The sequence below is a fragment of the Leucoraja erinacea genome, chromosome 31 (genome assembly GCF_028641065.1).
Source record: "Leucoraja erinacea ecotype New England chromosome 31, Leri_hhj_1, whole genome shotgun sequence".
In the NCBI taxonomy this organism is placed as follows: domain Eukaryota; kingdom Metazoa; phylum Chordata; class Chondrichthyes; order Rajiformes; family Rajidae; genus Leucoraja; species Leucoraja erinaceus.
The window spans coordinates 26,699,849-26,714,885 of NC_073407.1; the positions used below are offsets into that span (position 1 = coordinate 26,699,849).

The 15,037-nt window shown below is 45.2% G+C and overlaps 1 protein-coding gene across 2 annotated transcripts in view; it reads right to left on the reverse strand.

The window, feature by feature from the left end:
* The window catches only part of pnpla7b (patatin-like phospholipase domain containing 7b), a 122,239-nt gene that overhangs the window by 101,276 nt on the left and 5,926 nt on the right, over positions 1–15,037 (reverse strand). Inside the window, exons 2-5 of one of the 2 annotated variants that reach the window (XM_055660350.1) lie at positions 10,928–10,965; positions 8,432–8,506; positions 5,919–6,006; positions 647–729 (exon numbers count right to left, since the gene is read on the reverse strand). In XM_055660350.1, coding sequence (XP_055516325.1) covers positions 647–729; positions 5,919–6,006; positions 8,432–8,506; positions 10,928–10,965 — 284 coding nt within the window. Of the gene's footprint in view, positions 1–646; positions 730–5,918; positions 6,007–8,431; positions 8,507–10,870; positions 10,966–15,037 lie in introns of both variants that reach the window. The other variant, XM_055660349.1, reaches the window with a different exon arrangement.

The window sequence follows — 15,037 nt, forward strand, 5'->3', positions numbered from 1 at the left end:
GTGAGTGTGCCCAGACAGGTAGATGAGTGTGTACAGACAGGTAGATGAGTGTGTACAGACAGGTAGATGAGTGTGTACAGGCAGGTAGATGAGTGTGTACAGACAGGTAGATGAGTGTGTACAGACAGGTAGATGAGTGTGTACAGACAGGTAGATGAGTGTGTACAGACAGGTAGATGAGTGTGCACAGACAGGTAGATGAGTGTGTACAGACAGGTAGGTGAGTGTGCCCAGGTAGATGAGTGTGTACAGACAGGTAGATGAGTGTGTACAGACAGGTAGATGAGTGTGTACAGGCAGGTAGATGAGTGTGTACAGGCAGGTAGGTGAGTGTGTACAGGCAGGTAGATGAGTGTGTACAGACAGGTAGATGAGTGTGTACAGACAGGTAGATGAGTGTGTACAGACAGGTAGATGAGTGTGTACAGACAGGTCGATGAGTGTGTACAGACAGGTAGGTGAGTGTGCACAGACAGGTAGGTGAGTGTGCACAGACAGGTAGATGAGTGTGTACAGACAGGTAGATGAGTGTGTACAGACAGGTAGATGAGTGTGTACAGACAGGTAGATGAGTGTGTACAGACAGGCAGGTGAGTGTGCCCAGGTAGGTGAGTGTGCATGTTGTTTGAAGTGTACACCACATTACCTTTCTCATGATCTTGCGCCCGTAGAACATGACCTTGTCTCGTTTTCGGAACCTGTATTGGGGAACATCCTGCTGCTGTTGTCCTGCAAGAGAAATCAAAACCACGAAGGTGAGCAAGCTACTGTAAGTGTGTGCGCGGTGGCGCAGCGGTAGAGTTGCTGCCTCACAGCGTCAGAGACCCAGGTTCAATCCTGACTGCGGGTGCTGTCTGTACGGAGTTTGTACGTTCTAGTTTTCCCTAGTGTGTGTGGGCTTGTGTTAGTGTGAATGAATGTCCCTTTGTTATCACGTGACATGTGACAGTAAGATTCTTTGTTTCCCATACCCAAGGTCACCAGGTATTGGGCGCCCACAAAGCCACAAATATTCCGTTTAGCCCCCAATGGTCCCCCTTTGTTCTCAGAACACCCCGCAAGCCGGGTTCCCCCGTTAATGTGCTAGTTGGCACGGACCCGCTGGGCCAAAGTGCATGTTTCCGTGCTGCATCTCTAAACTAAAAATCTAAAGGACAACTTTCCCAACCATTAGAAATCTCCCTGCAGTGAAACTGCATTAGCCCTCCCTCCCGAGAGAGAGAATGAAACTCTCACGAGACCTGTTCTTGACCATACCCCCCACACTGACACCAAGAAGGTCTTGATAACATCGCTTTGATAATCACACATCTCGCCGACCCTACAGATAGACGACTGCTCTTTGGAAAACCAAGAAAGAGCCACTGCAATTTCCTTGGACCTCATTTATCCCCATCTGCACCACTTTGGTCTTTTACCTCCAGGTCTGTCCAGCCTGGCTGGTCAAACTTCTTAGATCATTAGTGTCTCACATGCATCAGAGGAGCAGATAGCATCTCTGTTGAAGAGAAGGTCCTATTCCCTCAGGAAAGACCTAATACATCAGCTAATCAGATGTGTGGGAGGAAACCGGAGCACCCGGAGAAAACCCACATGGTCACAGGGAGAACGTACAAACTCCGTACAGACAGCACCCGTAGCCGGGATTGAACCCGGGTCTCTGGCGCTGTGAGGTAGTGGTTCTACCGCTGCGTCACCGTGCCGCCCTTGTTCCAGTGGGCCAAGTTGGAAGGTCAAATTTGGGTCAAGATCTTTAAAGGCCTGGGCGGTTGCAATATTTATCCACTTTCCTTCACCCACTTGTGCATGTGCTTGCTCCAATAAAAGCCAGCTGACCGCACCCAGCCAGTCCACTGCCCAAACTCATTGCCTGCCCTAAGCCGATGTAGTGGACAAGCTGGGCTGACCCTTTGTGCCAAGCCAAGCAGTCTGTGAATGGTGATGAGGACTCGGGCTGCAGTACATCCCCAGGGTGCACCGCTAGAATGCACCGATGCATGGTGGCATCATGGTGCAGCTGCCAGTAAAGCTGCTGCCAGTTAGCAGCTCCCTTGCAGTTCCAGGTTCAATCCTGGCCCCTGATGCTGGCTGGAGTTTCCACACTTTCCCTGTGTACAAACTCTATGAAGCACACAAGGCACACCCCAGAGATGTGTGGGCTGGCAGATTCATTGGCAGCTATAAACTGTCCTTTGTGTGTCGGTGAGTGGTGGAATCTGGGCTGGCAGAGGCTTGGGAATAAAAAGGGACTGGTGTCAATAGGTGCTGGACGGCTGGTAGAGACTTGTGGGCCAATGGAACCATTTCCATGCCACCAATGGGCAATGGTGATCAATGGTTTCTTTATTGTCAGGTGTACCAGATACGGTGTACACAGATCCGCACGGCTATCCCTGTACAAAAACCCCAATCCGATGGGTTTTCTCCGGGTGCTCCGGTTTCCTCCCACTTCCCAAAAACATGCAGGTTAATTGTCCCTAGTGCGTGGGGTAGAACTGGAGTACAGGTGATCGCTGGTCAGCACAGGCGCACTGGGCCAAAGGGCGTAATTCCACACTGTATCCCTAAACAAAACTCTACATAGAACTAAATTGTGATTTAAACTCCTTCGTCTTGGTTTCTCCCTTTCCCCTTGATGGCTGCTGAGGTTTTAACATGACCTCCCGTAAGATGATCACAGCACCAAATTCAATTACCTTACAAGGCAACCAATAATTCCCCAGTGTGCTAACCTGTTGTTTGACCAGAATCTCTCCAGATCAGAAACGTTGCAACACTAGTCATTTTATACTTTACGCTTCCACCATATGCTGACACAGGACCTGCAAGATCTCTCTGATCCTCCACATTTACAATATCTTACCAGCCTTCTCCAATGGTATAAAGCAAAGTGAAATATTCAACACTTTTACTATGCCCATATTTTTTCATACACAACTTGGTGTCAAATGTCTATAAAGCTGGAGGCCAGAGACTAACAGGACACAAGGGGGTACAAGGTCGCTACCTAGCAGCAGCAGCAGCAACAACTTACTGCATGAATCTGCACACTAAACATCATAGAATTGATTGATTGAAGGAATTGATTGATTGAAAGATGCAGCATGGAAACAGGTCCTTTGGCCCACTGAGTCCACGTTCACCATCGATCACCCGTTCACACTTGTTCTATGTTATCCCTCTAGAGTCATAGAGTGATACAGTGTGGAAACAGGCACGTTGGCCCAACTTGCCCACACCGGTCAACATGTCCCAGCTACACTAGTTCCACCTGCCTGTGTTTGATCCATATCCTCCAAACCTATCCTATCCACGTATTATAGAGGTCAATTAACCTACATCCCCCGCATGCCTTTGGGATGGGGGGAGGAAACTCATGCGGTCACAGGGAGAACATGCAAACGTCACAGAAACAGCAACCGAGGTCAGGATGGAACCTCGGTGTCCGACGCTGTGAGACAGCAACTATATCAGCTGTGCCACCCAATGCCACATAAAGACCTTCACAATTGTATCAATGCGAATCTCTAATCACATTGTAATTACATGTTGGTCCCACCATCCTCCATTTTAATGTTGCCCATTACCTGTTTCCATGCTGCATCTTTCAATAAATCAATTCCTTCAATCAATCAATCAATCATAGCTAATCAATCAATTCTATGATGTTTAGTGTGCAGATTCATGCAGTAAGTTGTACTCTTCTACAAGAAGAGTTGCTGCTACTGCTGCTAGGTAGCGACCTTGTATCCCCTTGTGTCCTATTAGCCTCTGGCCTCCAGCTTTATTGGGGACATTTGACACCAAGTTGTGTATGAAAAAACATGGGCATATCAAAAGTGTTGAATATTTCACTTTGCTTTATGCCATTGGAGAAGGCTGGTAAGATATTGTAAATGTGGGGGATCAGAGAGAGCTTGCAGGTCCTGTGTCAGCATATGGTGGAGGCGTAAAGTATAAAATGACTAGAAGGCAATGATTATTAGCAGCTCTGGACTGCCCTAACTTTTTGAAGGAGATGAGGAGGAATTTATTTTTACTCAGAGGGTGGTGAATCTGTGGAATTCATTGCACAGACGGCTGTGGAGGCCAAGTCAATGGATATTTTAAAGGCAGAGATAGATTCTTGATTAGAACAGATGTCAGGGGCTATGGGGAGAAGGCAGGAGAATGGGGTTGAGAGGGAAAGAAAAATCAGCCATGATTGAATGATGAAGAAGACTTGATGGGCCGAATGGCCAAATTCTGTTCCTATCCCTTATGAACAATGATGTTCCAGGAGGTGGGTGATTATTTTTCAGTTACCTTCTCGCTCTGATCTATGGTCCCAATAATTATGGATATTCTTAGTCTACAATGCTCTATCCAAGATTCAAAACTAGATGCCCCAACAACATAAAAGCAGCGAGATCAAGGGTTAAAATGAAAAGAACCGGCTCTTCACAAACAGGGGCTCCTTTCTTTCACCAGACTACCTTTAAAGAGAGACACAAAAAGCTGGGGTAACTCAGCGGGTCAGGAAGCATCTCTAGACAAACTCTACTTCCAGGCTGAAGGAAGGTTCCGACCCGAAACGGCACCGATTATTTTTTTAAAGTTTAGTTTAGTTTCGAGATACCGCGCCAATCAGCGATCCCTGCATACTAACGTTATCCTACATACATAGTATTTACAGTTTTAGCAAAGCCAATTAACCTACAAACCAGCACGTCTTTGGAGTGTGGGAGGAAACCGGAACACACAGAGAAAACCCACGCGGTCACGGGGAGAACATGCAAACTCCGTACAGACAGCACCCGTCAGGTTCAAACCCGGTTCTGTGCCGCTGCGCTACCATGCCACCCTATTTTCTCCAGAGATGATGGCTGACCTGCTGAGCTACTCCGCCATTTTGTCTGTATTTCTGGCATAAACCAGCACCTGCAGTTCTTTCCTCCACTAGCTTTAAAGAGGAGTGATTTCCAAGCCTGGGCTCTTATTGTACACTGCGATAAAGAAACAACACCTAGACATTGGAGGAGGGCTTTCTCACTGGTCTTTATTGGTCTTGGCCAAAGCGGGCTTGGTGTTCGTGGCTCAGAGCACACTCCTAGTCCCTAGCATGTTGGGGCGAGGCATGCGTATCGTCTAACTACTGAAGCTCTATCACATGATGGTACGTGGTAGGTCTGCCTGCAAACACAGTGAATTGAATCGCAACGGTCACCTGCAAGGAAGGAAATTTATAAAAGTTTACTGGCTCAACGGAAATCTGTTGTTTGATTTCAGGGAATTTTACTCAGAGCCGTACAGCGTGGAAACAGGCCCTTTGGCCTAACCTGCCCACACCGACCAACATGTCCCATCTTGCACCATAGCCCTCGAAACCTGAAGTTAGTCACAAAATGCTGAAGTAACTCAGCGGGATAGGCAGCAACTCTGGATAGAAGGAATGGGCGACGATTCAGGTCGAGACCCATCTTCAGACTGGCAGTTCCTGCCTACACATTCCCTCTAAACCTGTCCTATCCATGGTCCTGTCTAATTGCTTCTCAAACGCTGCCTCAACTACCTCCTCCAGCAGCTTGTTCTATACACCCGCCACACTGTGTGAAAAGGTTACCCCTCAGGTTCCTATTAAATCTATCGCCCTCACCTCGATTCACCTACTCTGGGCAAGAGACTCTGTGCGTCTACCAGATCTATTCCTCTCATGATTTTATACACCTCTATAAGATCACCCCTCACTCTCCTGCGTTGCAAGGAATAGTGTCCCAGCCTACTCAACCTCTCCCTATAGCTCAGACCCTCTAGCTGGCAACATCCTTGTAAAACACGATTGAAAACTCTTGAATTAGAAGTTTGAAGGGAGCTGGGATGAGGCGAGTGATATGTTAGTACATCGTGAGTCAATTAGCTCACCATTCTGGTGTACTTACTGGACTGCTTCATTCTTCTAAAGATGAAAAATACGATGATTACAACGATGAGAATGGCAACAAGTGCTCCAATCATCATTCCTGTCAGCTGAAAGAAATATTCAAAGAATAATATTAATATGCGTGGACTGTAGAACTATCTGCAGGGTGACTTGGATAGGTTGGCTCAGTGGGCAGATGCATGGTGGATGCAGTTTAATGAGGATAAACGTGAGGTTACCCACTTTGGTGGCAAAAACAGGAAGGCAGATTATTATCTGAATGGTGTCAAGTTAGGAAAAGGGGAAGTACAACAAGATCTGGGGGTCCTTGTTCATCAGTCACTGAAAGTAAGCATGTAGGTACAGCAGGCAGTGAAGAAAGCGAATGGCATGCTGGCCTTCATAACAAGAGGAGTCAAGTATAGGAGCAAAGAGGTCCTTCTGCAGTTGTACATGGTGAGACCACACCTGGAGTATTGTGTGCAGTTTTGATCTCCAAATTTGAGGAAGGGCATTGTTGCTATTGAGGGAGTGTAGCGTAGGTTTACGAGGTTAGTTCATGGGATGGTGGGACTGTCATATGTTGATACAATGGAGCAGCTGGGCTTGTATACTCTGGAATTTAGAGGGATGGGAGGGGATCTTATTGAAACATATAAGATGATTAAGGGTTTGGACACACTAGAGGCAAGAAACATGTTCCTGATGTTGGGGGAGTCCAGAACCAGAGGCCACAGTTTAAGAGTAAGGGGTAAGGCATTTAGAACAGAGATGAGGAAAAACTTTTTCACACAGAAGGTTGTGAATCTGTGGAATTCTCTGCCTCAGAAGGCAGTGGAGGCCAATTCTCTGGATGCTTTCAAGAGACAGTTGGATGGAGCTCTTAAAGATAGCGGAGTCAAGGGATATGGGGAGAAGGCAGGAACAGGGTACTGTGGGTGGATGATCGGCCATGATCACAGTGAATGGCCTACTCCTGCACCTATTGTCTATTTATTTACTGTACTGTAACTTCACTTTGTTCTTCAAACATTTTCTCCCTCCTCCCTGACCAATTCCTCCCCATTCCCTCAAAGCAGAATTTGAAGGCCAATCACTTCGACAGCAGTCAAGTAATACTTTGCACTTAAAGCTAGATACAAAATGCTGGAGTAGCTCAGCGGGTCAGGCAGAATCTCTGGAGGAAAAGAATAGGTGACGTTTTGGGGTGAGAACCTTCTTCAGACTGAGAATCAGGGGAGAGGGAAACTAGAGATATGAAGAGGTGCATAGAACAAATGAAAGGTATGAAAAGAACAAATCAAAGCCAGCCACGATGATCAAGGAAAGGCAGAGCCCATAATGGTGGCTGCAGATAAGGTGATACAGAGTGGATATAGTGAACAGTGAAACTCAACAGGATTACAGTGAAACTAGGAGGGCTAAGGTGGGGGAGGGATGTTGAGAGATGGAATGCAAGGGGTTACTTGAAGTTAGAGAAATCAATATTCATACCGTTGGGTTGTAAGCTGCCCACGTGACTTTGCAATTATTTTCTTAATGTCAGAGGATGAATTCAAAAATTGGTATTACTATCATTGCGATTTTTGTCTGATCCATGCCAACTTTGAACTTTGTCTAGGTGCACACTATTGTAAAGCATGCCTGTGGGTCAATGGGTACAGTTCGAGTGTCTAGAACTCCACTCAATTGACAAGTGACAATTGGCACTCATTACGGAAGTAATTCAGGTAGATGGTATTAGTGTAGATGGTAACAGTGCCTGAACATGAAAGCAAGGGCTATAGATAGGACTGAAGTCTGAAGAAGGGTCACCCATTCCTTCTCTCCAGAGATGCTGCCTGTCCCACTGAGTTACTCCAGCACTTTGTGTCTACTTATAGATAGGACTGTTAGGTGAGCTTTTGTATCTTTGTCTTGTGTACGGCCTAGTTGAGGGTTACTGGGTTGTATGCAAAACAAAGTATTTCACTGTACCTAGTATCGTTGAAAATCTACACGTCGCAATTAAATCATGGGTTGGCATTCTACCCAGTCACGTGAACATTATGGAACAGCCTTACGAATGAACATTCTATTGTATAAATAAACATGAGAGGAATAGATCGGGTAAACGCACAGAATCTTTTACCCATTATAAGGGAATCTAGAACCAGAGGAAACAGGTTTAAGGCGAGGGGAGATTTAATAGGAAGCCGAAGGACAACTTTTGTCTTTACACAAAAGGTGGTGGGTGTATGGAACGAGTTGCCAGAGAAGGAAGTTGAGACAGGTACTACCTTTATGTTTAAAAACATTTAGGAGACAAGTACATGGATAGGATAGGTTTAGAATGATACGAGCCAAACACAGGCAGGTGAGACTAGTGTAGATGGGGCATGTTGGTCGGCATGGGCAAGTTGGGCAAGAGGGCCTGTTTCCGTGCTGTATCACTCTATGTGTAGCACTCTTTTGTGCAGCAAGACCCCAACAAATGCAAAAACAGTAAAGTTCATCACCATCCCCATCGATCAGGTGATTATACATACGTACCATGGTGGTTTGGAGTTTGTCTTCCACAAACTGCTGGACTAATGCAGGAAGGTCCCCACTAATTGGTATCCCAACCTGTGGCAATTAATGTGAAAATACTTACTTTAAAAAAGTGCTTTATTAACTCCAAAGTCTAACAATAATTGAGTAGGAGAGCATGGTGTAATCTATAAATTCTGTTTCGTACGGCTCGGCAGTAGTAGTCATCCAAAACTAGGCCCTTCAGCCCAAATTGGTCATGCTGATCAAAATGCCTCAACTATTCCAGGTCCATTTGCCTGCATTTGCTCCATATCCCACTGAACGCTCTAAATTATTTTGTCTTTTTTTTTTTTTTTTTTGTTTGCAGATTCTTTACGTTGGTCCTGTTCAGATTCAGATTCAGATTCAATTTTAATTGTCATTGTCAGTGTACAGTACAGAGACAACGAAATGCATTTAGCATCTCCCTTGTTATCATTAATTTGGGGTGCATTGGGACCAACATCAAAAGCATGCATTTACAGACCATTTACATTGAGTAATACCATAAACCTTTATATAGCCCAAGTGATGAACTATCAAACCACTGAATGAAAACAGGGGAGCACTCAATGACCCATTGCAGAAACTGAAAACTTTTCTCAAAACTCAGGACTACAATTTCCCCTACCCCAAACTCTACACCATGGCAATATGGTTATATGGTTAACACGGACATTAACTTCTGAAGCATCTGTGACTATTCTAAACGTGAAGAAAAGCAAATTCAGATAATTAAGAGTAACAAAATAATTGGCTGCCTGTGTAGCTGGAAAATCCCCCGTTCCAGCGTTGGACCCATAGCCCTGTAGTACACAGGTTTAGTTTAGTTTAGAGATACAAAGTGGAAACAGGCCCTTCGGCCCACCGAGTCCATGCCGACCAGTGATCCCCGTACACTAACACTATCCTACACACACTAGGAACAATTTACATTTATTCTGAGCCAATTAACCTACAAATCTGTACGTCTGTGGAGTGTGGGAGGAAACCGGAGCACCCGGAAAAATCCCACAGGTTATGGGGAGAACGTACAAACTCCGTACAAACATGCACCCATAGTCGGGATTGAACATGGATCCCTGGTGCTGTAAGGCAGCCACTCTACTGCTGTGCCACCGTGCCACCTCTCCAAATAACCCATGCCAGTGTCCAAATACATAGCTTTTTGCATTCTCCACCCTTTCAAGCAGCAAGAACCACACAACCTCCGTCAACTGAATGACATTTCTACCTTCATCTTTCTCTAGTCTTTCTACCAATTACTTTATACCCAAGGTCCTTTGTTTTTCACTAAAGGAAATGACCTTCCTCTATAAAACTCTCCTGTTCTCATAAAAACACTTGCCTACCCAGCAAAAACTGTAACGTTGGAAATCAAAGTAAAAGGGAGAATAATGGAAGTATTCAAGAGGCGAGGCAACATCCAGAGAGACTGAAATCAGATGAATGTTTCACACTATCAAGGTGGGTTTGGTGGTGGCCCGTCTGTGCCGTCGATGGCGGTTGTGCAGTCTCAATTCTGGTGAGTTCTGACATGGCTCACGAGTCTAGAGAAGAGGGCTGCACAAAAACCCACTCGTGAATGAGTTTAATGTGCAGAAGCTGTTGCACTGTAACAACCCCACTCTTTTGCCTGCAGAAGTCAGAGTACAGTGGTATGAAAAATCATCACTCCTGGAGACTCCTTGGCTGCAGTGGATGGTCGTGTCATCTTTAAGGGCCTGTCCCACTTACACGATTTTTTCGGCGACTTGCCAGCACCCGTCATAGTCGCGGCAGGTCTCCGAAAATTTCCAACATGTTGAAAATCCAGCGGCAACCAGAACAAGGTACGACTCTTTGGGCGGCTACTAACGACATGTCGCCAGGGTGTCGCCTGTATGGTCGTGAGTAGTCTCCTCAGTCGCCCAAAGAGAGGTAGTGTATTTCTGGTCGCCGCTGAATGTTCAACAAGTTGAACATTTTCGGCGACATATGACGGGTGCTGGCAATCGCCGGAAAAGTTCGCATAAGTTGGACAGGCCCATTAGTGCTCTGATTAGCCCTTGGCATTCCACAGTGCGTTGCTGCGTCGCCTTTCCAGCCGTTGGTTGATAAAGATCTCTTCCACCTGGTCCGCCAAAGCAGACTCGCCATGGGGATGAGCATGTCCCACATGTTGGACTGGACTGCATGGCTACACCTTGACCTGACAGTTAAGTTGGGTTTACCATATGAGAAAGGCCCATACAACAGCCAACAAAAATCGCACTTTCATGAAATCTGATTGAACTAATAAAATTGTGAGAGTCAGAATAGACCATGTTCTATTTTATATTCCGATGGCTTAGTTCGCCTCCTACTGCACAATCTGATACCATTTTACATCTCACACCAATCCCATCACCATGTATGCACCAAGAGCTTGACCAATACCCTGGACTTGGCAGTACTGACGTCCATGGCCGATGTATAGAGAAACGGACAAAGTACCTCAGAGCCCACGCAGCCGTCCGGTTCCTTCAATGCGTCTGGAACAAAGAAACAAAGCAGAGAGTTAGAAACGTGGCTCAGAGAGTGGCGAATCTCTGGAACTCTCTGCCACAGAGGGTAGTCAAGGCCAGTTCATTGGCTATATTTAAGAGGGAGTTAGATGTGGCCCTTGTGGCTAAGGGGATCAGGGGGTATGGAGAGAAGACAGGTACGGGATACTGAGTTGGATGATCAGCCATGATCATATTGAATGGCGGTGCAGGCTCGAAGGGCCGAATGGCCTACTCCTGCACCTAATTTCTATGTTTCTATGTTTCTAGGACTAAATGTGTAGGAAGGAACTGCAGATGCTGGTCTACACCAAAGAACAACACAAAATACTGGAGTAACTGTGTGGGTCAGACGGCATTTCTGGAGAAAAATAAATAGGTGACGTTTCGGGTCGAGACCCTCCATCAGAGCCTGAAGAAGAGTCTCAATCCGAAACATCACCTATTGCTCACCAGCTGAATTACTCCAGCATTTTGTGTCTGTCTTTCACTCAGAACAAAATACATTAGACGGCACGGGCAAGGGACCTGTTTCCACGCTGTACAACTCTACGACACCCTATCATAAGATCATATGTGATAGGAGAAGAATTAGGCCATTCGGCCCACCAAGTCTACTCTGCCATTCAATCATGGCTGATCTACAGTGGCTTGCAAAAGTATTCATACCCCTTGAACTTTTCCACATCTTGTCACGTTACAACCACAAACGTAAATGTATTTTATTGGGATTTTATGTGATAGACCAACACAAAGTGGTGCATAATTTTAAAGTCAAAGGAAAATGATACATGGTTTTCAAATGTGGAAAAGTTCAAGGGGTATGAACATTTTTGCAAGCCACTGTATATCTACCTCCTAACCCCATTCTCCTGCCTTCTCCCCAAAACCTCTGACATCCGTACTAATCAAAAATATATCGCTCTCTGCCTCAAATATATCAACTGACTTGGCCTCCACAGCCGTCTGTGGCAAAGAATTCCACCAATTCACCACCCTCTGACTAAAGAAATTCCTCCTCATCTCCTTCTTAAAAGAACGTCCTTTAATTCTGAGGCTATCACCTAGACTCTCCCACTAGTGGAAACATCCTCTCCACGTATTTCAGTATTCAGTCACCTCGATAGCAATTACGCCAGCGGTTTATGCATCTTCATTCACAGTAGCTTACAGCAAGTTACTGAGCAAACACCCTGATCACTGATATAGAAAGCACAGGATCCATGAGAAGTTAACCCCATTTCTCTCACCATTGATGCTGCCGGACCTGCTGAGTATTTCCCCACGGTTTCTGTCTTACATCAGATTTCCAGCATCTGCATATTTTGCTTTTAAATTGATTCACTGGCAAGAGAACACCACCACTTGAAGGTTCCCCCTACTTACAGACCACAGTGACTTAGAAATGCATCTAAAATATATCTTGGGATATCCTCCCCAATTGCACAGTGTGAATACCTTCACAAGTAGGATCACAGAGTTAAGAAGGTCATTTACAACTACTTCCCAAGAAGATGGACAATAAAGGCCAATCTAGATTCCAAGAATTATTTTATTTAAACTTAGTTATATTCAAAGAGAACAAAAAAACGACGGCTTCAACTAACCTGCTTACAACTCCTTTTATTTTAAGTTCAATGTCCTGTCCCCAACCCAACCTACTGATTCACAAGGGTGTTGGTCCCAGCCTGGTTTCAGTTGTAATATAATTGCTCCACACGGTGACTAAGTATACCATCAATAATTCAAGAGAGCCGTTCAGCAACAGGTTCAGCCCCATGCCAGTGTCCATGAAGCTCACCCAATATGCCCAGAAGTATTACCCTCAACATTATGCATTATACCCTCCAACTCTTCCAGCAGAACCTAGTATCCACATGATGTTTAACAATTTCATCTTTCATCTCTCCACTCCTTCTCCAGTCACAACTCTGTCTCTCACTCAGACATTTGACAGGCACATAGCCTTATGGATTCCAGTCACAACTTAAGCCAAGCTTATGATATGCACAAATGCCATGATTACAGGTGCAATGAAAATCTTTCTTCCAGGAGCATCACAAAGACACAGACATGGACAACACACAAATACATTAATTACGCACCAATTTTGCAACAATGAAAACAAAAAGACTGTGCCTAAAAGAAGACATTGCAGGTAGTTCTACTATAATGTGTGGGAAGGAACTGCAGATGCTGGTTTACACTTAAGATAGACACAAAGTGCTGGAGTAACTCAGCAGGTCAGATAGCATCTCTGGAGAAAAAGGAATAGATAACGTTTCAGGTCGAGACCCTTCTTCAGACTGACAGTGGCTATACTCTACTAATGTGCCTTCCGAAGAAATATTAACTATTGTCCCATTTCATAAAGGGGGGTTATTTGGACTTTATTCCTCGCAAATTTTTTTCTATCCCTGCAATTTTTTTGTTAAAGCCATTTTATTCGGCCCGGGTTTTGCCCAATAGCACACTAAAAACTAAAGTCCATATGTGCATTGTTTAATAAGAGTTTACATGAACAAGGTCAACAATGACTGGCTTAGTAATGTTAATGGCTGGATGTCGTGAAGCTGATAGTCTGTGTTCTTAAGGGACTAATGTGAGATTACGTGGAAGTCTTTGTGCCTTAGACTGTTTTTCCTGCTTGTCAATTTCCAAAGTAACTTTTATGTTGTTCACTAGTTCCCGATCTAAATTGTGTTATAGAGAAGCATAGAGGCATACAGTGTGGAAACAGGCCCTTCGGCCCAACTTGCCCACAGCGGCCAACACAGCTAGTGTCCCACCTGCCTGCGTGGACCATATTCCTCCAAAGTTGGGTCAGGCAGCATCTGTTGTGGAGAAGCCAATTGGATAGGTGACGTTTAAAAACACAGAGTTGCTGGAGGTCAAACTCTGGAGTAACTCAACGGGTCAGGCACATCTTTGGAGGAACATGGATAGGTGACGTTTCACAGAGTGCTGGAGTAACTCAGCGGGTCAGGCAGCATCTGTGGAGCACATGGATAAGTGACGTTTCACAGAGTGCTGGAGTAACTCTGTGAGTCAGACAGCATCTGTAGAGAACATGGTTAGGTGATATTTCAGGTTGCGACCCTTCTGGAATAGTGCTCCCTGATTCATTAATCATATTATATCTAATTCCCAGTCTAGAAACAAGCCTTATAGCAGAACTACTGACTATGCAAACCACAATTGTAAAACAAGGTGTCTGTGGGGTTCTGTTGCTAAGCTAGGATTAGGGTTGTACAGGATGGTTTAAGAACCTGCTCGCTGTAGGAAAGAAGCTGTTCCTGTCGCTGGTGGTGTGGGTGTTTGGGCTTCAGTACTGCCTGCCTGTGGTAGCAGCAAAAGAGGGCATAAGGTGTGATAGTACACAGCGTTTCTAGCTATTACATGATTTTGTCTTATTACTGCTCTCTCACCACTTACTGTTGTACAGCGACCTGGTCAGGTTACTTGCTCCTGTATAATCATTTCTCCGCACACATTCATAGACCAAGTCTCTGTCCCTGGTTATTGTGCAGAGGGTACAACTGCCCCCCAGATCAACATGTGCAGGTAACACTCCTCTTTAACACCTAATATTCAGTGGCAAATGTATAGATAACATTGGAGCTATGCTTTGCCTGTAGAGGATTATAGAGGGTAGAGCAAAGGGAACAATAACTGGGTGACTACTTTGTAGAACTTTAACCCGATAGTCAATGTTACTGTGAACGTATCTCACTCACTCCTGTTCCAAATTCTCTGATCTATTGGTATTGATCCTGTTGTTCCTATTTTCACCAACTTTGGTTCTTGTCCCATTCCTAGCCTCCATCCTTGCAACAGCTGTTCTTTCATTATCTAACCTCAGCTGCCTGTTGCTGAAGTACAGACCGTTCCCTAGGTTCATGCTTGTGTTCCTCTATTGCACGAACCCTGTACAACTCTGACATTTCCAGATCTGATGAAACCATGACTGGACTTCTCTCTCCAGGGATGTTGCCTGACCAACCCTGAATTCCCAGAAGCTTTAATGAGAGCCTTGAAACTGGCAAAAACATGTTTATGT